This window comes from Mytilus edulis, chromosome 11 (assembly GCF_963676685.1).
Source record: "Mytilus edulis chromosome 11, xbMytEdul2.2, whole genome shotgun sequence".
NCBI classification, from domain to species: domain Eukaryota; kingdom Metazoa; phylum Mollusca; class Bivalvia; order Mytilida; family Mytilidae; genus Mytilus; species Mytilus edulis.
The window spans coordinates 61,268,019-61,291,886 of NC_092354.1; the positions used below are offsets into that span (position 1 = coordinate 61,268,019).

Genomic DNA, 23,868 nt, shown 5'->3' on the forward strand with positions numbered 1-23,868 from the left:
TGAGACTAATACTAATGTGAACTTATATTATAATGTAAAATCTCGAAAGAGAAAACAAAACTGAATAATGAAAAAAGGATAGATAAAACAAAAGAAGTTTCTACCTAAGGAATAGACAACCTTAGCTTTGTTTGGCAAAACTTTTAGTAATGTTGGTCCTCAATTCTCTACAACTTCGTACTTTGATTGGCCTTTTTTTATGCTCCACCTACGAAAGTAGAGGGGCATTATGTTTTTTAGTCTGTGCGTCCGTTCGTTCGTCCGTCCGTCCGTTCGTCCCGCTTCAGGTGAAAGTTTTTGGTCAAGATAGTTTTTGATAAAGTTGAAGTCCAATCAACTTTAAACTTAGTACACATGTTCCCTATGTTATGATCATTTTAAATTAGATGCCAAATTAATGTTTTGACAACAATATATGAGTATCTTCATATTCACTGCTTAAGTAAAATAGTTATATATGCATCACCCGTTATGGACAGATCTTATTTACTGAGTTCAGTCCATTAAAAGCTAGCGCTATTAGCTAAAAGATATAAGTCAAACTAAATTAAATCATGATAACATGAATAATGTCCTCAGAATCTTCAGGGAACATGTGGAAAAGAAGATATGCATGTGTGATGGTAAATTAATGGAAGGGATTAATTTGTGATATCCAGGTTTCTCTAAATGTGATCAAAGTGCTAAAACCGGATTTTTGCGTCAATCAATGTATTTGAAAAAAGGACAAATATTGAAATCAGTTCTTTCATCTAAACATTTTGAGAAATTATAAATAATTGTCGAGTTCTGTGTTTGTCGAGTTAATTTGAAATCGTTTAGTAAAATTTATTTTTGATTATTTCAACGCTTCTTTTTTTTCAATAATTATCATAAATACAACTGCTCCGGTGTTCAGCGCTTTCAATTGGTGTTTTTGTTTTAAATTTCATTCTATAAATTAATTTTAGGCATTTTGTAAAATGCCCATCACATGTTTCAATTTTTTCAGGCATTTTGTAAAATGCCTAGAATAATTAGTCATTATGTATAACGACTGAATCTTTCCGGCATTTTATAAAATACCTAAATTTAGAAAATGCCTGTAACATACAATACATATGTATAAAATAAACATGGTAAACGTTTAAAAGCATGTGTGCATTTTGCCATTGCATAAAAACCTGTTTTATCTACCTTTAATTTAATATATTAATTGATTTATTGAATCTTGAACACTGAGATTTTCCAATGTTTTAAACAGAAAATAATAATGAATTAGGAAGTGATATTAAATCTGTCTGAACCCCCTCAATGTATATAACGACTGGAATGATATCTGACGACACTTAGTACATAATTAGCTTTCATAAAGTAGGTTGAAGTAATTGCACACGAATACTTATTTAACACAGAGTAAATAGCAATACTATGTTGTGTATAATCTCAAAAAGTTAAAAAGAGATCTATACGATTTGTCCTTTACAATGAATTCTTTTAGTATTTTGATATTAACTTTTTCAATATGTTTCGAACTGTCATATGGTTTCTTTGCCAGAACAATTCGAGATGGGAACGGGATGACGAAGACACACTTAGATATAACAGCTGCTGGAACATTAAGAGCAATTGACAAGTATATCAAATCAAACAAAGGATCTGGATCTATTGACGATTTTTTTAGTGAAGGTAAGATAATATTAAGTTTGTCGTTAGTATCCAAATCAATCAAGTTTATCCATTGTTCAAGTATATACTATTCAATACATAGATTAAATATAACAGCGAGAATTAAGAACTACGTAGTATACACTATGATTTCTATTATGTACACATCTTTTTTTCTCTAATCTTCATCTAATCAGATACACTATACACTTATGACTAAACCATGTAAAAGTTAAAAAGAAGTAAACAGTATATGAAGAAACAGATGTAAAATGATAGAATAAAACAAATAATGCACCGGTAAAGATCAACAGTAATCAGAGGTACGTATGTTTGAAGCTTAACTTTTTTGACCTAACTCATCCTATGTTTTCGTTGGCCGAATATTATTTGTTATTTAGAGAATTTGGAATTGATTGCAGATCTTGATTATTTCTAATAATTTAATTCACTGTAATTTGCTGAGATGATTATACATTATATAGACACCTGTCTGTTGTCGAAGAATGTAAGATTGCCCCAGTATAAATATCTGCCATTCCGTTTTTGTCTCATTGGCATATTCAACACATATCCTCTTATTCCACTCATAATGATGTTGACGATCTTAGATCTTAAGACAAGTACTAGAATGATTGCTTGATCTATAGATTCACTAAAATTATTCAATTTCTGATCTTCATTGTGAGGGGAAAATTTTTTACCCAAATTGCAAGTATTTAACTCCACCTCTCCATAGTTCAATAAAGGTGCGATGAAACTTATTTTACTATATATTATAATACTCAACAATATTTAATCGGAATATGACAAATTCATCCTATATACAAAACCAATGGGTTCTCATAACGAGAAAATCCCGCACCAGAAGGCGGGCTTCAGCGGTCCCTTAAACATGTTAAACAAAAATGAGTACTAGTTCAGTCAAATTTGACATCACACTAGACTCCAAAATATATGAATTAACTGAAATATAAAAAAAAAAAATCATTCAAGACTAACGAAGATCAGAGCCTTCTGACTGCTGACTTCTGACAGGCACACACAGTGGCGGGGTCTAACATGTGTTTTGACATTCCATGCATTTAAAGTATACCAATATTGTTTAAGATACTAATGGCAAGGATACAATGCTGACGAAAGTAATTGCATTGAGAAAGGCAGTTGCTGATACACAGGAGAACAAGAAGGATATAGCTTATATTCACTGTCACGCCGATCAAATCGATCTCGGTAAATTGTATATGAGTTAATATTGTTATCATAGAATTCGAAAATAATGAAGATAGTAATTTTACATATATTAAATTCTTATAAATTTTGATTAGTATCTTTAATTGTTTTGGTTCTTTAATACTAAAACAGGATCTTTTCTGATTGCCAATTAAAAGGAACACACCAACCACAACATACACTTCTTTCCTATTGTGCACTAAAACTCTATTTCTTTAAAATTAGTAATAGAGTTGAATGTGGTACTACGGTTTCCTGCATAACTATAATCAATTAAAATGAATCTTAGCGGCATATAAGAAATAAAATTCGTTAAAACACAAGCTATCTTCGGAGTTTATACCAGACATACTTTAAAAAAAGATCTTAATATGTCGGTCACGATTTAAAACACAACAACATACATTTCTACATTACTTAATTCATGTAATTATAAACCATGAAATGTTATCTCCAGTCTTACATCATACGACTTAAGAAGGAAACTCGATAGTTTTACAAGTGGTTTTTCACCTTTAGTTAAAGATCATTGGAAATTTTATTATCTATATTTTTGCACAATTTCAACATCCTTATTACTTTATATCATGACAGGTGTTGAATGTCATTTCACACACACTTTGTTTTGATTTCAGCACATAACTTCGTGAAATCTTGTAAACAGAAATTGAGTGATCGAAAACATGACACCAACGAATTCATAACACAGCTGGGAGAATGCCTGTATACTATACAATCATTCTATAGTAATACTAACTGGGTTGAAATGAAGGGTGGAATTGTGTATGAAGATTTTGGTAAACATGGTAAATAAATATGAGAAAAAGAATATATAAGATATAAGTAAAAAGAGACAGGATCCCTACCCCTCACCTCACCCTTAAAAATAAGACAAATTAAACTCATGTATCTGTTTCCTGAACATTTTGAGGAAACATTTGTAATCAATTTGGCAGAATGTAATAGAGGAGAACCGAATATCAAAGTCTCGGCTTTAAACCATTGATTGCTTGTTGATCTTAAAGGGAATTTTGATGCACAACATATAATCAATATGATTGTACTATTTTTCATCGGAACAGACTAATTAACCGATCCTCATGGAAGTTAGCACCGATGACCTTTTTCTATGTCATGAGTGGTAGTGATACACCACTTGCATATGTCACTATATCAATTAAGGTTAATAATATGTGAAAATATGAAAACTGAGTGAGTCTGACGCATGTTCTTTAAACTAATCAGATGTATGTTTTTTTTATATATATTAACATGCCAGTAAAATAACGGTCGTAAATGCATCAGAAAGTTGTCAAATATATTTTATCGATCCTAGTTAAATACTTTTATTAAGAAATAGTTAATTTGTTAATTTTGTTAAATATGATACTGTATTACCCCGAGTTACAAGACACATGATCATTTTCATCATATCATAGGAATAAATACTTTAATGGATGTAGCGGCGTTGGAAGAAGACACCTGTCTAGATAATGCGGATTACAAGTATGTACAAAGTCTTTTCAGAAAGAGATAGACAAGGAAGTACGGGGTTTAAATGTTAAATTGAAGTTGATATATAGATTATCGATTACTATTACCCTAAAGAAATGAAATAATTTGAGTATAACTCATATGTTTTTTTACCTAGATTAAATGCGAATCTGCCTTATATGTAATTTTCTAGTCTCATATTTCGACAATTAATTTGAAATTAGTATGAAAGAAAATGTATTTATGATTATTTAAAAGAAAATATAATTGGAGGAATATGAAACAAATAGGGTTATTAACAGTATGTACAAATTGTGAACGTCTGTCTGTTTTTAATTCAAAGCATTATTTTCGTTTTTATGTATCTGCATAAAATCAATCATGAATACTAACAGTGTCGACCAGAACTTGTGACAAATTTTTTTTTGCTGATTCCTTTTTAATTCAAACTTAACACTCCACTTTCATTTCCCACACTAAAAATTTGAAAATTAAAGATAAAAGATTTTTTTAGTAAGGATCAAATGTGTAAATATTAGCTTCCGCCATCCTAAAATATTTTCAGTGTCTGTTGCCTAAACCGGTTGATGAATTAGATCCTTTTTTGTGCCCTTTTTTTTTGTGAAACACTTTTAAGTGTAGACGAAACGTTCCACTGGCTTATTAAATTATAAGCCAGGTGCCTTTGATAACTTTTAAGTACATCCCATATTTTGCCTTTGTTCATTGAATCATTAATATTGTTTTAGTTCTGAATGTAAGAACAACATTATAGTGACCGGTAAGCTGACCAGTGGATACCATCAGAGAAGAGGCAATACCAAACCTGCAAGTAGGTAACCTTTTGATAACTTTTTAAAAATTCAGTGAAAAACGCAAAACAAAGAATAAAATTGAGAATGGAAATGGGGAATGCAACCCGACCAAAGAGCAGAAAACAGCCGGAAGCCAACGATGAATCTTCCATACAGCGAGAAAATCCCGCACCCGGAGACGTGCTGCATCCGAGGATTTATTGTTATATGAAATCATATTATTTTATTTTGGAGGATCTAGATGCGGTTTACAGAATAGATTATAATAATACATAGAGAATAATAGGGTGCTTATTTTTAAGGAAATAAGATATTGGGCCCAAAAAAAATTGAAAATATAGAAATAGTATATAACCAATACTAGTAAACGAATCCCTATCCACCCTTAATGTATTATATACATACTTAATTGTTGTGGGATATATACATACTAGTACCTTGCCACATCCTGTCTGTGTTTTTCTTAGATGTTGTTTTGATGAGTTCAGACCTTTAAACGGAATTTTATACTTTGTTCTTGTGTTAAACCACAAGGTTTTGGGAAGTGTTTGGTGCTAACAAACTAGTTTAACCTGCCACATTTTTTGTAAGTGCATGTCCAAAGTCAGAAGCCTTTAATTAAGGGGTTATCGTTTGTTGAGAATGGTAAAGGGTTATTTTCGTGCAACATGTTTTGCCATTTATATTTCACGTGCAGCCGTACAAAAGTTCGTTATTCACCGTGTTTCGTAAAATCGGTAACAAAATCAACATGCGAAGTAATTTTTAATTGTTTGTTCATCGTGAAATGGCAATTTTATTTTGCGTTCTTCCGTGCAGAAACCACCCTTTACGCCCCTGTTTGTTGCTGTATATTTTTCGTTCATTGTTTTGTATACAAATCAGACTGTTAATTTTCTCGGTTGAATGGTTTTACAGATCTCATTTCAAAGCCTATTAAAGCTGATTATGAAATATAGGTTTCTCTCATTGTTCAGGGCCATACAATTACTTAATTTTGTGAACTTTTATATCATTTAGTATCTGATGTAGAGCTAGTTCAGTGGTAATCAATCTACATTTCTTATTTTTACATGAAAGTAAATTGCTTTAATTTTAAAATTGAAATAAAAGATACTAAATTCTAGTATGTAAACAGTTTTAAAACGGATATCTTTTTTACTTTAGAGGCAATAGGTTCACCAACTGGTAAATGTAGTCATGGAGGTCCTGACGATGACAGCAGGAAGCTTGTGGCCAGATGTGGCATCAATAAGGATTCCCATACTCCTGAATGGTCACCACATTTTCATTTACATGAACAAGCATATACGGCCGCTGTCCAGGCTACAGAGAACTTCCTGATAGCTAATGGTAAGAGCGATTGCCTCATTTAAATCACTTTAGAAAGGATTTCAAATGTCCAGTTTAAGGTAGGTCAGCAATATCTATTTCCATAAACATACTTGTCATACTTTGTCAAAATGTAGATATTTCCATGCTTGTTTCAAAAATATAATAAAAAATGGAATCGTCACCTTGCTATATTTCAAGCTAAAGTCCTCCAATTTTACATAGATCATTAATAAAAACTGAGAACTTCCTCGTAGCTGATGGTCAGTGATATAGCCTCATTTTGATCACTTCCATGCAGTAAAGGAAGACCAAACTATATATTTCTACTCATAGAGTTTCTTATACTTTTCTGAAATGTAGATATTACCATGCTTTTTTCAACAATATAATAAAAAATAAGTGTCATCCTGCTATTTTTCAAGCTACAAGTGCTGCAATTTTACATAGATCGTTCATAAAAAATTCATGTTTGTCTGAATGAAAAGAAGATTATAATAAGACATCTTGAAATAGAATACGAGAAGATAGGTTTTATAATATGCTTTAAGACAAAAATAAAGATAAACAATAGTGTCACCTAACCAGATTTATTTTTCTGCAAGTATGGAATCAAAATTTCTAATACATTCCTATATACAAAATTTCCTAAACAGAATCATCTCATGTATCACGTTTATATAGCTACATTAACAAATTTAATCAAACAATATCCATATTTTGGTATTTGTTAAAACAGTCTCAGAAATGCAATAAATCACTTATTCATCTTTAATCAAGGAAACAGTCATACTGTCCAAAATCATGCAGATTTGAGCAATAAGCTAGACCAATGATGAAGTCACTGTGCTATTGTAAATCCAATATATATGCAAACAGTAAAAATAGTAACCATCACTAGAAAAATCAATTGGTGGGGTTCGTGCTGCTTATGACGTCTTTAGTTTTCAATGTTATATCTTGTGTACTATCATTTGTCTGTTTTTCTTTTTTTAAGCAATGGCGTTTTCAGTTTATTTCGATCTGTGAGTTTCAATGTCACTCTAGTATCTTTCGCCCCTCCTTGATGTTAGTGAATAGAGATTTTCTTTGAAATGTTTGTGTAGCATTTTAAACCGTTGGGACGGTTATAGCATTTCGATTTTACAGGATATGAATATACAAACGTTAATAAGAAAGCTACCGATAGCACACCCAAAATACTAGAATAGTCCGCATAGCAAGGTCTGTGATGGGTATGCACATATAAATGTTAATTAGACAGCAGCCGATAGAACACACAAATTACTAGAAGTCCAAATAATAAGGTCTAGGATAAGTTATTCGACACTAAATAGTTTTTTTAGCAACATGTTTAAGTCATATTTTACTCAGAACTGGCCTTGCGGTATTGTGATAGGACTCAATAGTAAAACAATCCCATCAAAAGTTGTCTATCGTTATAACTTTACGGAAATTATGTTGGCAAGATATCGCTGAAGATCTCACTGACATATTACTTGACAGTTTTGTACCTTCGGATAGATTTAGTGCTTAATTTATTTTATAACACTAATGTTGGTTTTTTTAAGGCAGTTTCGTTGAAGTCAAATTTACTTTAAATTCATATTTTTCGTTCGTTTAAACACACAAGAACAAAGCAAAGAAGCACCATTGTTTTGGTTGACACCAAAAAATATGAATAAGATGTAAATCTAAAATATCAATGCTGCATTATATTTTTTGTAACTTTCCTTATTTTATTGATGCTAACAATCCAATTGAGCAAGATAGGTGCAGGTAATGAGAAGGGTTCATTAGGTTTCAGTCTAAAAAATTCATTATCCCAGCTTACCTTTCATCGATTGGTACTTACGCATATACTTCCTTTCCTACTAAAGCAGTTGTTCTGATCTCGAGCCATCTTTGGACATTCAAATGTATAATAATATGAATTATCCCTTTTCGTTTTGATCAAGGAACTGGAATGTTAAATACAATTGGATCAACATTATTTGAAGATATATTTCATGTGAAAAGACGGAAGGACATGACTCTAGCTATTGCAATAGACTATACTGGTTCTATGGCAGATGATATTGAAGCTGTCAAAACACAAATTTTAGAGCTGTTAACATCCACTGTCGGGTCTGCCAATGAACCTGCTGATTATGTTTTATCTTTGTTTCATGATCCAGGTAGGAGTGTTTTTTAGAATTATGTTTTTTAAAAACGGAAAAAGGTCTGTTTGACAACTTTCTGTCCATTTAGTTGTCCAAATGTGTAGTTAAAACGTCTTTTAATTTAATAATTTGGACTATCCTTATCGTTGTGTGATAATCAATATAATTGGTTATGAATAAACTTTTTTGGATTCCATTTTTTTTTATAAATATATATTTTTCGGTCCTGGTCAGTATCTTGTTGTAATTTTAACTTTGTGTTAACAAATTTTTCTTTTCAGTAAGCTGGAACTACGCTCATAGATACGTTGATGGGTATGTCATGATTAATAAAGTTCAAGCAATTGAGGCAGAAAGTGGAGATAATCGAGACTGTCCGGAATATGCAATAGCAGGGATGTTAGCAGGTATCATATAAACATCAATTATAAAACAACTACGGTCTAAATTACACTTTACGTAATCTGCAGTAGAAGTCTATCTTGCTAAAATGTTAGACAGAAACGAGTGGTGACTATTTCAAACCGGCAATCGAACGTCATGATATATGGTGTTTTCGTTTGAAATGTGATGCATTTGTCATGTCGTTGCCTCTTTACTGGCTATACGGTAAAGGTTTAGCTCATTGTTGAATGCCGTCGGCGAAATCATGTTGCTTACGTCATTTGCTTACTGCACTCAGTAGAATTGTTATCTCGTTAGCAATTGTATCACATCCTTTTTAATAACTTGACAAAAAGAAGAATACAAGGCGTCTCTTCCGTATACTGGAATCTGTTGTTGCTATTATGTGTAAATTGAATTAACATCTTATCCAAAGAGGCGGCTATTTGGAACTTCAAATATATCTTTCATTGAAGACAGCAGGCATCATTCCAATTGTCCATCTTTTTAATTTTTTGTTTAATTTTTGATAAATAAACCTGTATCATTTTTATTTCAAATAGATTTGTTAACTGTGAAACAAAAAGTAAATTCACAAAAATACTGAACTCTGAGGAAAATTCAAAACCGAAAGTCCCTAATCAAATGGCAAAATCAAATTTTGAAACATATTAATTGAATGGACAACAACTGTTATATTCCTAACTTGTTACACGCATTTTCAAATGTAGAAAATGGTGGATTGAACCTGCAAATATCACCATTTATGGGCTTAAAGTATGATACACATACTCTTTCACCCGAGACTTAAATCATGTTATTAGGCAGGACTATCCTTTCATAAAATTCCCTAATTATGGGACAATATTAACTCTTGTATAAAACAGTATCTTATATAGGAGTTGTCATTCATAGTGTAACAAATTGTCCTTGAATAATTCTTAATGTTCCTTAATTTTTGTTTGTTTCATTGTCTCTTCCAGCGTAATTTTCACAATTTACTAATTTTCATTTACAGAACCCCTTAACTTCTCTCCTTTTATTCGGTAAATGTTGTATACGGGTTTCTTGTTTATTTCTTTTCATATTTCGTATGTTCTGCGAATTGTAATATGTGTGATATTCCTCAGAACATCGATACAGATTATCGACGGTTTGAACCTCGTCTACGCTCGTAAAGTAAAGAATGTATCTCAAGACAATAATTGTAGTTTGCCAATGCTTTTCTGTCAATAATATCCCACATGATTATTCATGTTATTGGGTAATTCTAAATTTGTAAAATGTGTATCTGGTAGGTGACATCACACAAGTGAAAATAATAGTATTTTCTCATTTGCACAGCAATAGCACTGATGAGAGATAACTCGCCTCTGTATGTATTCACGGATGCAGATGCAAAAGATGCTGATCGCTTTCAAGAAGTCATAGATGCAGCCAGAGCAAAGAATATACAAGTGACGTCAGTTATTACGGGTCAGTGTACGCGCAGAAAACGATCATCATTAGGTTGGTATAGTTATGATACAAATTAAACAGGCAAACTGTAACTGCTTCATTCTGTTTTCGCAAAATAATTAAAGGTATTTATTTATACCGTCATGTGCATTTCAACCATCTTAATTACCATTATCAAGCATTTCAGAGTCAAAACACATAGTATAAGAATGTCCAATTCCTGTATATTTATGCTCAGGTTTCCTTACTTGGTTTATCGCAGGCACAAGACAAAGAAGAATACGTGATATCGTTCTGAATACTCAAGCAAAGTTTGCCTCTGTACATAAAACTCACGAGTTTTATCCTCACATGATTCATCAGAGGCGTTAAAAAAAGGCCAAACAAGAAAAATTCAAAACATGCTGCCAAAAGTGGCTTAAGCGTTGGCTATATATGCCCGAATGTCGGAAAACTCTTGTTAATCGAATAAACTTTTAAAGTTTTATGGACGGCAAATTTACACAAAATAGTGTTCCGAGATATTTCATGTCATTAAAAGATGTCATCAATAAATATAAAAATTTAAACTTATCCTTGACCTTTGACATAATTGAAAATAATGTGTTAAGTCTGCATTTATGTTAAATGAACTTATTCTGATATTTTAGATCGGCCTGAACGGTCTGCATCTTCATTGTCATTTTTCCAACAAATAGCAGAAGCAACAGGTGGAAATGTCCACGAAACAGACAAAGAAAACATTGGCAACGTCCTAGAAACTGTTATAGGGGTAACATCTTCTTCTGTTTAGTTATTTCGAACAAAGCTACATCTTTCACTATAAATTCAGTATAAAGAACCATGTAAAGTTTGTAAAGATAAAGAATATTTAAGTCCATGGCCTGTAGTTTTTAACCGGATTTTTGTGACAAAAATGTCGGTTATTGATTTGGGGATGTATGGCGGGCGGCCGGTCGGTCGGGCGGGCGGGCGGTAGCCAAATGTTCTCCGTGCATTTACTCATCAACCGTTCAACCAAAGCTTTTAAAATTTTAATATGTTGTTACTGACAACAAAATAGAGGCCAAGTTAAATAATGACGATTTTGACTTTTACCGTTCCAGAGTTATGGTTCTTGAAACATTGAAAAATGGTGTTTCTAGTCGTGTCCGTGCATTTACTCATGAACTGTTCAACCAAAGCTTTTAAAATTTTAATATGTTGTTCCCGATGACAAAATGGAGGTCAAGTTCAATAATGACGATTTTGACTTTTACCGTTTAGGAGTTATGGTTTTTTAAAGATTGAAAAATGGTGTTTCCAGTCGTGTCCGTGTATTTACTCATGAACCGTTCAACCTAAGCTTTTCAAATTTAAATATGTTGTTACTGATGACAACATTAAGGTCACGTTCAATAATGGTGATTTTCACTTTCTCTGTTCAGGAGTTATGGTTTCTTGAAAGATTTTAAAAATTGTGTTTCCAGTCATGTTGTTACATTTACTCATAAACCATTCAACCAAAGCTTTTCAAATTTTGATATGTTGTTACTAATGACAAAATGGAGGTCGAATTTGATATTGACGATTTTCACTTTCACCAGTATGGTTCTTATGATATTGAAAAATGCCAGGACACAAATAAATGTTAATAAATCCGGTTTGCTGTCGCTCTGAAAGCCTCTTGTTCTAATGTTATTATAGCTTTATGTCACTGATAAGTCTTATGTCTTAAACTATAAGCCTGGTACCTTTGATAACTATTATGTAACGAAAAAGACTGTAAGAGTTTAAGTTACAACAAAATTCTGGAAACTTTAATTCTCATATCTGTTATTAATTGGAAAATAATTAACACTTTCTCTTATATTATAGGAAACCTTTCCTTCTAATGAAATTATTATAGACTCGTTTGACTGGTCTGCCACTGAAAATAATGAAAAAAATATTAACGTTGATAGTACTATCACAGTGCTCAAGATAAGTGTTACTGGGTCATCTGCAGAAACAGATGTAGATATATATTATGCTAATGGTAAGTTATATTTGAAGTAAGTTTAGCTATACGTGCATTTCTCACTTGAAATTAATTCTTATTAATTAAAAGCAAGTTAAATTTCAAGATGCAAGTCAACTTGTGTTTTGAGTGTCAAAATTAAAATCAGTACCATGACCATTTTGTAGAAGGCATCTTCGCTAGCAAAGGGCAACGACCTGACCCACTCTTCTTTAACCATGTCAGATTTTGACAGTATTTGTGTAAACAGCGAAGTGCCATTTAGCTACAGACTGAAGTAACATATACTCCCACTTCATCACAATTGACCTATGACAGCACTTGTACTCTTTAGTTCAAAGGTGTAAACATGACTGTGTCCAATGTTTGATCGTGTTTATAAATTTCGTAAAACAGAAATCTAACTATTTTCGTTTACAGTCCAACGCTTGCGGAACACAATCAAGAACTTCATTAAATGATCACAATATCAGTTTGAATCTTTCCAGGGAGATATCGGTTTTAATTGCTGTTTATACTGAGAATTTTTGGGGGTATTCATTTTCGTTGGTTGAGGAAAACTTTGTTTTTCCTGATAATTGACATTTAGCTAGTTGGAAGTTCTATTTGATAGAAAATCTCAAATTAAAGCAACAGTAGTATACGGCTGTTCAGAAGTCATAAATCTATTGAGAGAAAACAAATCCGGGTTAAAAACTAAAACCAAGGGAAAAAAATCAATTTTAAGAGAAAAACAACGAAACAACAGAACACTGAAGTGCAAGAGAAACAAAGTACAATGCAAAATACATAGAAACGAACTATTATATAATAACTGCTATATTCTTGACTTGGTTCAGGATATTTAAAGACTTTTAAGATAATAACTTTAGAATTACGAACTGTGTGTCTGTCACACGAATGTTTTAACGCCACAAAAAGTAAAGTCATTTTTCCAGAATATCACAACCGATACCAGACAATCTCAACTTGACAAAAGTTTGAACATATTTAGCTTAAATAGTCGTATGTAGACGAAAGGAGCGTCTGTCGTATTAAATTATAAGTCTGATACTTTTGATAACTATTCTCACTGATCTGGCCGAACTTACCTGTCGGAGAAAAGTCATTCTGATGTCATTTCAAATCACATTGATCCGAGAAATGAACATGACGAGCTCTCATTCAGTTATCTATGGCATGGCATTCTCCTACTTAAACAAACTATTTTCAGATAAACAATTAATCGAAAAGTTGACCTACTCTATCTATATTTTGAATATTTTGTACCAGAAAAAGTTCAACAGAAAGGGCCAGTAATTTTTTTCTCGCTTAACCATTTGGTTCAGATTTGATGGTTTGATAGCGTGGTCCAGTAGAATATTTGTTTATAAAACACTAATTGTTATGATTTATAGAGTGGCAAAACTTCAGGTTTTCTCATATTCACACTTGTTCATGTCATTTATGGCTGTAACCTTAAGGAGTTTGTTATTTTGATTTTGATTTTTTTTATAGGTACATTGGAGACATTCACATCTGGAAAGTCAACAAGAATATATACCTCATCAGGAGAAACAATTATGTCAATCCAGGTATAATACCAAAATCTGATCTGTTATGAGTCTATACTAAGTCAGGTTTTGAGTTAGTTCTCGTCTTTATTGTCAACATCTAACAATGTCCAATCTACCAAGTATTGCAAAAACCATACAAAAAGTGATCATGAAGGAGCTGAAGTGTAGAGCAAAACTAATACATTCTGTATGTGCCTGTTATGCAGGATCATGTGGATCAGTGGTTGTCATTGCTTCATGACTGTCATATTTGTTTTCATAAATCGTTTTTATTAATAGGCCGTTAGTTTTTTCTCAGTTGAATTGCTTCATAGTTTTCAACTATACTGTATGAGTTTTGATCATTGTTGTATGCCGTATTGGTTACCTATAATTGCTGACATCAATTTCATTTGAACTTTGGCTGAGAGTTGTGTCATTCCACAATCATTCTACATCTCCTTATTGTTACATTTGATCCACAACAATAACACATGTCAATATTGATATAATGATTCTGTTTTATTTAGCATCCTCCTGGTAGTATCATAAACCTAAGAAGGAATGTAATTAGCGATTGGAAGGTAAATATAACAGCACAGAGTTCTATCAAGGTTGACAGTGAAGTATTGGAAAAATCAAATACTGGTGAAATGGTTTCTCTGAAAAGCAGTCCAATTTCGGGTAACTATTTTTTTTTTTAGATATTTATAACTACCAAATTATAAATCATTATTCCACTTAAAGACTAAATTCTTGTTACAGTTTCACCAATTTGTGTTGTTGGATAATAAAAAACCGATTTGTGCCAAAGCGAATGCATACTCGTGGAATATGGTTTGAAAAAAGAATTTGTTTCCACCCACACATACCTTGTCATGAAAAGTATTTGATTGATAGAGTACAACATCAGCCATTATTAAACTACGTCTGTTAGATGTAAAGATTTTAATCCTCGTAGCAAAATGTTTTGTTGCTGTCAAGTAGAGAAATATCAACAATCAAAACACTGCGCCTGTAAAAAATGCCGTAAAATAGTATTTGTCGTTTTTTACATGTTTGTTTTGTTTAATTTTTAATATTTCCAATTGTTTAACAGATAACAACTATACTGTTGAGTTGTCCGTGTATAACTTAGGACCAAGTGGCACATGTCACAAAATTGAATTGACTGGTAACGCCGGAAATGTTATATCGTCACACGCGGCTTCACAGTTGCGACGGGATGTCGATACTTTGTGTGCTGCAACTTTCAGAATGCCATATGTTGTAAGTTTTTTTTGAAATAACAAAATTTATTTAAGTCTAAAAATCACCACTTGTCTTTCCCCCTCTTTTAACGGAATTGAATTTTGGAAGAATGAACTGTGTATTGAAAATATTCATAATTACTAAGTTAAAAAGTTAACTCTGCCCCGTTTTGCATAACTCCGAGCCCAGGCCTAGGTTTGATTCATTTTTTTTTATTTTCAAATGTTGACATCACTAAAGAGACTTTACTTGCCGAAATGCACACTGGTGTAGTATAATTAAAATTGTTATGTTATTAATCAAATATCTTGCAATGAAGGAAGAGTGTAGCGCTCTACCTCTGTTCGACAGTCCCATGAGTGTGTTTTATTCGTACAACGAATGAGACCTTCCTCATAAATTGTATTAAGCTTCATGTGATAATATGTTATGGATTGTCAAATTCATAAATCATCAATTTTCTGCTAGCGGAATTCTTGGAAAAAAAACGGAGTCACCATATTCAGTATATCTTGTTGATAATTGGATAGTGTTCAGTGTATATAGAATACATCAAATTCATTTCAGAAATTCCAAGTTAAACTATACGGGAATGATGATAGTGGGATATCATTCACAAGGAAACTCTCGGAATTTCACAAACCTACAAGCGTTGAACTAACTATTAAAGCATCAACTGGTACGTATGTAAACTCCAGAGGGGGTGTCTCAACATACAAAATCGGATAAGGACGCCTGTTTACAAAATACCTCCATAGGAGTTTTGTTCGAAGTTTGCCTTAGGGAAACATATAAAGTTGAAAACATCTACATATGAACAAACAATGCAGAATGTATGCTTACCTCCTTCTATGGAAACTATCGTTTTGCCCGTTTTCAGGCTTCACTCTTATTATTCCTTCTTTCCTTTGCTTCTGTTTGCCCGACTTCATGTACTGTCCATTTATTATACACACCAGCTATAAATTTAAATATGTTTAGAATCTTGCAAACAATACTACATAACAACAAATTTTTTTTCAGATGACGTTGTACTTGGAAAGGAAAGGCTTATTGGTTATGAGGTTTTAAATCGCGGTACTGTGACAGATACGTATCAAGTATCAATATCAGATGACCATACATTCGTACAAGGAATCACATCTGTAGAGTATACCCTGTTACCTGGAGATTGTGCTAATGGAACCTTTGCTGTTAAGCCTACTACACCCTCTGTTATATTGTATGTGTTATTGGCTGTTAGTCTACTACACCTCTTTTGTTATATTGAATCTATCTTTTGTCTATCAAAATGGTTTATTGCAAATATATTTTATGTTTATCACCGTATTCTTTCAATCAAAATCGAAATTAATACCAGTAGAATACGGCTTTGCAATAGTCGTATCGAATGATACAGACGATCCCATCTTATATCATATGAATGACATACTTTTTTTTAGTAATACAAAAAGTTCTCATGAGTGATACAAATATATATGGTAGTTAATATAAAACAAAGTCTCTAAAAAATATTTATTGGTTTGAATTCCTGATATGACATAATAAACTCTACGCATCTTTCTTACAGAATAAAATGTTTCCCTAAAATGTCAACCTTTATTTCAGCTCATATACAATATCAGTTTTAATTGTGTCAACTGCGAAGATTCAACAGAGTATCACCAAGAAACTTGTGGTATGTTCAAAATTTTATAGATATTATCAGTGAACTTTTTAAACAGCTTTCTGGAAAGTATACTTGCATTAACATTTATACTGGTATGTCCGTCCATTTTAATTATTTTGCCTTCAAATGCTAAAATTTTAAGAAGAAATATGAAACTTTTACTAAGACCGATATTGGCGTAAAGCCATAGCTAAAGAATTTACTATACATTAAGTGACACATAAACACATAGAGAAAATCATTTATCTTTGACACATTTTGGTAACGAACATTTAATAACTGAAATCGTTAAAAAAAACCAGTTGGATGGCAACAAGATAAGAACATTGCATCAGTCAGGGGCAAAACTTAAACAAGTAACTTTCCAAATTACCTTTACAAGTAATGTTGAATACGAGGCCATTCTTTTCATTACAGATTTGAGAACTTTTTCACAACATTCTGCAAATTATCAAGTATTTTATTTCACTTTGATTATATCTTCGAATATTCGATTGAATTAGGTAACAGACGTAGAAAGACCTGATTGTACTGTTGTACAGACGGCTGGAGTATGTGGTGTAGCATCGCTCAATACAGCTAATTGTTCGTTGTACAACTGGACGGCTTCAGCTGAAGTGACATTTTCCGGGACACTGTTAGAGAGTATATCATCAACTGTTGGAATGTCGGTTAAATTGTCTCATGTTAATATTACTAGGTTATCTACTGGACCAATAGCTGTTAACATCAGGTAAATGTACGATTCATGTGAGAAAATGGTTTTATAAAGATGCTTGACTCGTTTGAGAACAGGGTTTTATAAAGATGCATGACAATCGTATGAGAAAAAATGGGGTTTATTAAGATGTAAATTTTCATGTATGTGTAAGCATTCTTTCCTATCTGGTTAGAAACAAAGTTAAGCAAATTCTTGAAAACTAAAAAGTATGCGTTAAAATTTCTGATAAAAATGAACCTTTAAGAAATGGGCAAAGCTAATAAGAACACATTGTTTCCGATGTTCACTACATAGTATATTCACCCCTGATGTTGTCCATCTTTATCAACATTCTTAATAGTCACGTGACAAAGATTTGTTTTCTGAGCTTGACTCTTTCCCTCAACAATATAAGGTGTAAATAAACTCATTATAGATACAAGGACTATTTTTGTATATACGCCAGACGCGCGTTTCGTCTACAAAAGACTCATCAGTGACTCTCAAATACCAAAAAGTTAAAAAGGGCAAATAAAATACGAAGTTTAAGAGCATTGAGGACCAAAATTTCGAAAAGGTTTTGCCAAATAGAGCTAAAACTATCTATTCTCGAGGTAGAAAAGCATAAGTATTTCAAAAAACTTATACAAGTCTGCTGATAAGTTCACTCATCTTCTTTGCCAAAAAGAAAAGATTAAAATTTAGAAAAAAATAATATTGCGTATAAATGACGATATCATGTATTTAGAAGTTAAAATACATTCCACTATAAGTATTTAAGTAGAGCGACTACTCTCCTGTCGACATTGAGGTGTGTGTAAGGATTGGTGGTTAAACCTCAGATGTGTGCTTGTTCTCTCGAGCACTTCTTTTTCACCACTAAAAAAACTTGGAAGTCACGATATAGACAGAGTTATATTAAACACCAGCAGTCAATCAATCAATCTTTTTTTATGTCCCATTTATGGACATTGTGTTTTCTGGTCTGTGCGTCCGTTCATTCGTCCGTCCTTCCTTTCATTCGTTTTTCCGTTTGTCCGTTCGTCCCGCTTAGGTTAAAGTTTCTAGTCTAGGTAGTTTTTGATGAAGTTGAAATCCAATCAATGTGAAACTTCGTAAACATGTTCCCTATGATATGATCTTTCTAATTTTAATACCAAAGTAGAGGTTTTATCCCATTTCCACGGTCCACTAAACATAGAAAATGATAGTGCTGGTTGGGCCTCCGTGTACTTGGGACACATTCTTGTTATGGTTCTGTTATTTGTATTTTATAATTTTAAAATATACCATAAATGTAAAGACAAAAATGTCTTATATCAATTTTTGTTCTCACAATATATTTGTTAAATAGCCTTTATCAGGTATACGGTAGTTTAATATTTAAAGCCTATTTTATGAAACGTGTCACAGCATAAAGACAAAAAAAAACCAATTGCAATTTTGAACATATAATTTCATACACTTATTTGTTTTCAGTGGAGACTGTTGCACGCCATCCTTATCAATAAATGTGATCGATGTTGATGGATTTATATCACAGTGTGGTCTATCTTTTGGTGATGGACAGTCAGTTCAATCAGTAGAAGTTGTGTCTGAACCTTCCGGGTCATCGGTAAGTTATCGAAATTCGCCTTTTAAGAATTTAAATGACTATGGGTAAGCTTATTGTTTGTACACCAAAAATGAAAATAATATTACGTCATTCGTTAAATGTTCATTGTTTAGAACGTTTCAAACCAATCACAACGTTTTGGTGTACGCTTTTGAAAGTATTATCATGAATGCATTAGATTCTGAAACGGGAAGACAAAACCTTTGACCTGCTTGATAATCCGATTAACATTGCATATTTTCTTTTACTAGAATCTATCAGCTCTGTCTTAACTTGTCTACTGAATTATAAGAGTGAAACCAGTTTTTGCAACCATTTAACGTACTTAACTATTATGTTTGGTTTTAATCTTTTATTCACAAACTTTGTTTGAATACATAACATCGCAAACTGTTAATCCTACATTGTAGATTACTATTTCCATGTTGAACATCATATATTTCAGCCGTTTGACTCTGTCCGGCTTTCATCAATGCATAACATTAATCGGAAGTCGACGACACAATCTTGTCCTTCTTTTACCCGTGCAGATGATGTTGAAAATTTGGAATGTAAATATAACATGAGTGACGCTTGAGTTGAAGTGGCACACACTTTTCTTTGAAAACGGCAACTTTTATGTAACCCTAGAGAGTGTGAAACTGAATCTAAGCAGGAATTTAGAATAAACAAGACAAAATGTGAATGCTTATATTTTCACGTCCTGCATTGCCGAGCAGACGTACCTTTAAACACAGACTGATTTTAGAACTCCATACGTCAATATATTCATATTTGAGAAGTGACAATGAATCAGACTAGTTATGCATTTAAGTTACAATTTAAAAAAAAAACACAACCAAAATTTGACGCAGGACCGAACTATCAATCGGGAGTACCCCAGTTGATAATGATGTCGTTCATTTTTATTTTTTAAAATTTCTTTTTCTGCTGGACATGGAAAGTTCAAGCAGTCATATTTCCTACATGTATTCCACATATACCTATGATTTCCCTTCGTTTTTTACTTTCAGGGAACAGATATCTACACAATAATTATTATAATGACAGTGTGCGTAGTAGTTGTCATAATTGCAGTTATTAGCGCAACTGTTTTACGAATGCATCATATTCAGTCGAAAGACGCACTGGTCAGATCTGAAGCCAAGTCAGATACTACAATGAAAGAAAAATTCAACGCTGAAATGATTGCTAAAATAAAAGGATTATCTATCACTGAATAATGATTGAATACAAAAATTGCTTGTGATATATACACTGATGTAAACAGTAATAGTAATTAATATAATAATGTTTAACGGCAATTGTAATCTTCCTTTTTGAAAATTTCAATCAATGCAAGCAATAGCTTTGAGCTACTGTGAAGTAAGAAATAAATGATTGCGATTTTTTTTTATTATTGTGAATAATGCGAACTAGTTGGATTCATACATCTGTATTCATTTTATCTAATTTTATCTATTCTTAAAAAATCGCAATTATAAATGCACGCACCAATTTCTTAATTTTCAGTATTCCCACATTACAGTCATTTTCTTAAGATTTCCAACTTTGTTTAATGTTAATTTACATAAGTATTGATTAAAGGATACCTTTTGACTAATGTTTTGCATATGTTATTTTACTGTCTGGTGTAGGCTGTATATCTAAAGTCTACATTTACTGTGATATTGTATTGTTCCAAATTAAAGTTACATATATATCGCATGTATAATCTTTCTGCAATACAATTGAATAAATATATAAGTTTAAAAAAAATCATTACTTTATAGTCTTATCGTAATTTTAGTTATAGCTGAGTGTTTGTTGGTTGATTCTTGTATTTTGTTGTTAAATACCCTGTATTTTGTTGTTTAATACCATGTTTCTTGTTGGTTGATTTCGTGTCATCTTTAATATTGTGTGGTGTTGAAAGTCCAACAACAAATAGTTCATACATAATGAGCGTAACTAAAAATAAACCAAATTGAAAAGTTATGCAGTGTTTCGACCTGGTGAACGAACAAGAAATATGCAAAAGAATTGAATAGAAAATAGGATTTAACTTAGCCACGCCACTGCATGTTGACGAAAAATTACAACTTCTATATGTAAGTGGCCTATCGCAGGGTATAAAATCTTTCTATATCCAACATACCAATGTCTTCCGGTGACAGCTTATATCCCTCACTCTTCGTCCCTGTCTCGTGCCACATTGAAAAAGCAACAAATTATCTAAACATGATAAGAAAAAAGTTTTTCACAAAATTATTGATTGAAGGCTCTGTACTTTTACCTTCCGGCATTGTGTTATTGTGCTATTGTAAAACAAATGTGTCCTTGTCTTTCATTTTTGCTAATGTGCTTTGTCTATATGCCTTTTTGTATTCTTTGATACATATGACGTGGCTCTGTATCATTTTGCTATTGTGTAATGGTAAATGTTTGTATTCTTGTCTTAAATTTTTGCTAATGTGCTTTGTATATATGCATTTGTGTGCTTTGTGTTACATATTGTTGTGTTTTTATAGTAATAAATATTATAACACTATGATGACTGCTTTAACCCTATTTTTGACATTTTTACCTATTATGTCTATATGTTATGTTTATACATCGTTGTCAATAAAATGGAATTTGATGCGACTGTCATACAAGTGAGTAGTTTAGCTAACTGATAACCAGGTTTTACCCACCATTTTCTCCATAAGAAAATGCCTGTACTAAGTCAGGAATATGACACTTGTTATCCATTCGTTTGATGTGTTCGAGATTTTGATTTTGCCATTTGATTAAAGACTTCCTTCTTGAATTTTCATCGGAGCTTATTATTTTTGTGATTTTAATTGTTAGTAATTGATTTTTAAATTTTTTAAACCATAGACCAACAAAATAGCTGATTTTTAACTTAGGAACTACCGATACACATTGTGATCGACAAATTAAAAGATGATTTAGAACTTTGCAATCAATTGGCAGCGTAAACATGGTAAATTTGTGGCATCTTTAACACTAGAACAATTTCAACTGTTATAAAAGCTAAATCAAAAAGTGCTGAAATTAAACTAATTTTGTTCTTTTATGATTTGAGTCAAACGACAAAGACTGGAAAGCACATAAAGAGACCACTTGAACTAGCGCTTGCAGTATGAGATCTTACTTGTAGTGCGATATTACCGTTTACAGTTTTTGTAGTTGTTCTGTTCTTTAAGGGCATTTTTCCAATAAAAAGAAAAATAGCTTGTAGCTCATTCCATATCGAAAACATGTATTTATATAATGACTCGTTTCGAAGCTTTGACATTTTCACATATGTGGTTAAATTTCCGGGGTATGCAGTAAGTTTCATTTTCCCGTAAATTAGCATACCTAGACAAATTCTTTCTTGAATCGGTAACTCTTCGTAAAAATCGCTTTTTTCAGATGATAAGTTCTTTGAAAATTTAATACTTTGAATACATTAAATATCTCTATAGGTTTTACACATTTATTCTATGGTCCTCTTCTTTTCGAAACAATACAAATGGTAAAACTAAGTCACTTTTTAAAAATAGAAACATTTCAAATATCACTACACAGAAATTTTATGTTTACGCAAAACTTTTGAGTTCCTCAATTAGACGCACATTCAGGATATTGAACCAGTTTATTTTTCCACTAGTTACCAATCAAGTCGTTATATTCCGATTCACTATCGATCGCTACATTAACTCGAGAGGACACTGACCGAAAGAGGGCGCTGAATCATTCGCTGAGTAATAACGTTAGATTTTATCAGTTTTTACGGAATTCCATTTATTGATTTACCTTGGAGGTCGGAATCTATTTTGTTATACTTTTTTATATGAAAAGTTCAGTTTGTATGATGGAGACATAATCCTTAATTTTAAGTAATTTTCAAAAGTTCATTACATAAAATTGTATGAGGTTCATGAGCATTACAACTAAATATAACTACACAACGTGTAAAAATTTTAACGTCATTGTTGGATATTCATGAAAATATCTATTAATGCTGGACGGATGACAAACGAAATAAAAGTTGATAAATACTCATCTTAATACTTTGTACAACCAAAGTAATCCAAATATTTTACATGATTCAGAAAAAAAACTGAAAAGTCACTTATATTTATATGGATAATCAACAGATCTTTTAGAGCAAAATACACTTTAATATTTTCAGAATGTTTCATTATTGCATTAATTTATATAAAATAAACATGTTACTTTTCTATTGAATATCTGATTTATCAACCTTTCATTTAATATAGCTATTGATTGATAAAATATATATTATATAAAATCTTGAGAGTGAAAACCAATACAAAATAATAAAACACATGTATAAATATAACAAAAGAAATTAAACGATTTAGGTTAATTTCTGAATAATAAATATAAAATCAGTATAAACTGTTAACAAGGAAGTGATCTTTTTAAGTAGAATACTTTTGGAACAGTATAACTGTTAACAACAATGATTCTTTACATATATAATAGATGTAATAGTATATAACATAGACATTTAAATGTATATATCTATTTTTCTATTCAATACAAATCTGTTTTATCTACCTTTTATGTATAAATCC

General features: G+C 31.9%; 1 protein-coding gene across 1 annotated transcript; it reads left to right on the forward strand.

Moving 5' to 3' along the window:
• The first annotated feature begins 1,296 nt into the window (after positions 1-1,296).
• Positions 1,297-21,827, forward strand: LOC139495964 (uncharacterized). The gene is made up of 20 exons (XM_071284392.1): positions 1,297-1,668; positions 2,758-2,880; positions 3,516-3,677; positions 4,320-4,386; positions 5,124-5,206; positions 6,357-6,542; positions 8,480-8,698; positions 8,965-9,090; positions 10,412-10,576; positions 11,176-11,297; positions 12,383-12,542; positions 14,022-14,098; positions 14,590-14,743; positions 15,159-15,328; positions 15,878-15,989; positions 16,334-16,532; positions 16,919-16,988; positions 17,483-17,712; positions 19,159-19,294; positions 20,308-21,827. The coding sequence occupies exons 1-20, from the start codon at positions 1,467-1,469 to the stop codon at positions 20,515-20,517; spliced, it is 2,973 nt and encodes a 990-aa protein (XP_071140493.1). The 5' UTR covers positions 1,297-1,466; the 3' UTR covers positions 20,518-21,827.
• Positions 21,828-23,868: the final 2,041 nt, after the last annotated feature.

Excerpts from the sequence above, each read along its gene's own strand:
- LOC139495964 (XM_071284392.1), top strand. The coding sequence starts at position 1,467 with ATGAATTCTTTTAGTATTTTGATATTAACTTTTTCAATATGTTTCGAA. Across the intron at positions 15,990-16,333 it reads AACTATTAAAGCATCAACTG|ATGACGTTGTACTTGGAAAG; the intron begins GTACGTATGTAA and ends ATTTTTTTTCAG. Across the intron at positions 19,295-20,307 it reads CTGAACCTTCCGGGTCATCG|GGAACAGATATCTACACAAT; the intron begins GTAAGTTATCGA and ends TTTTACTTTCAG.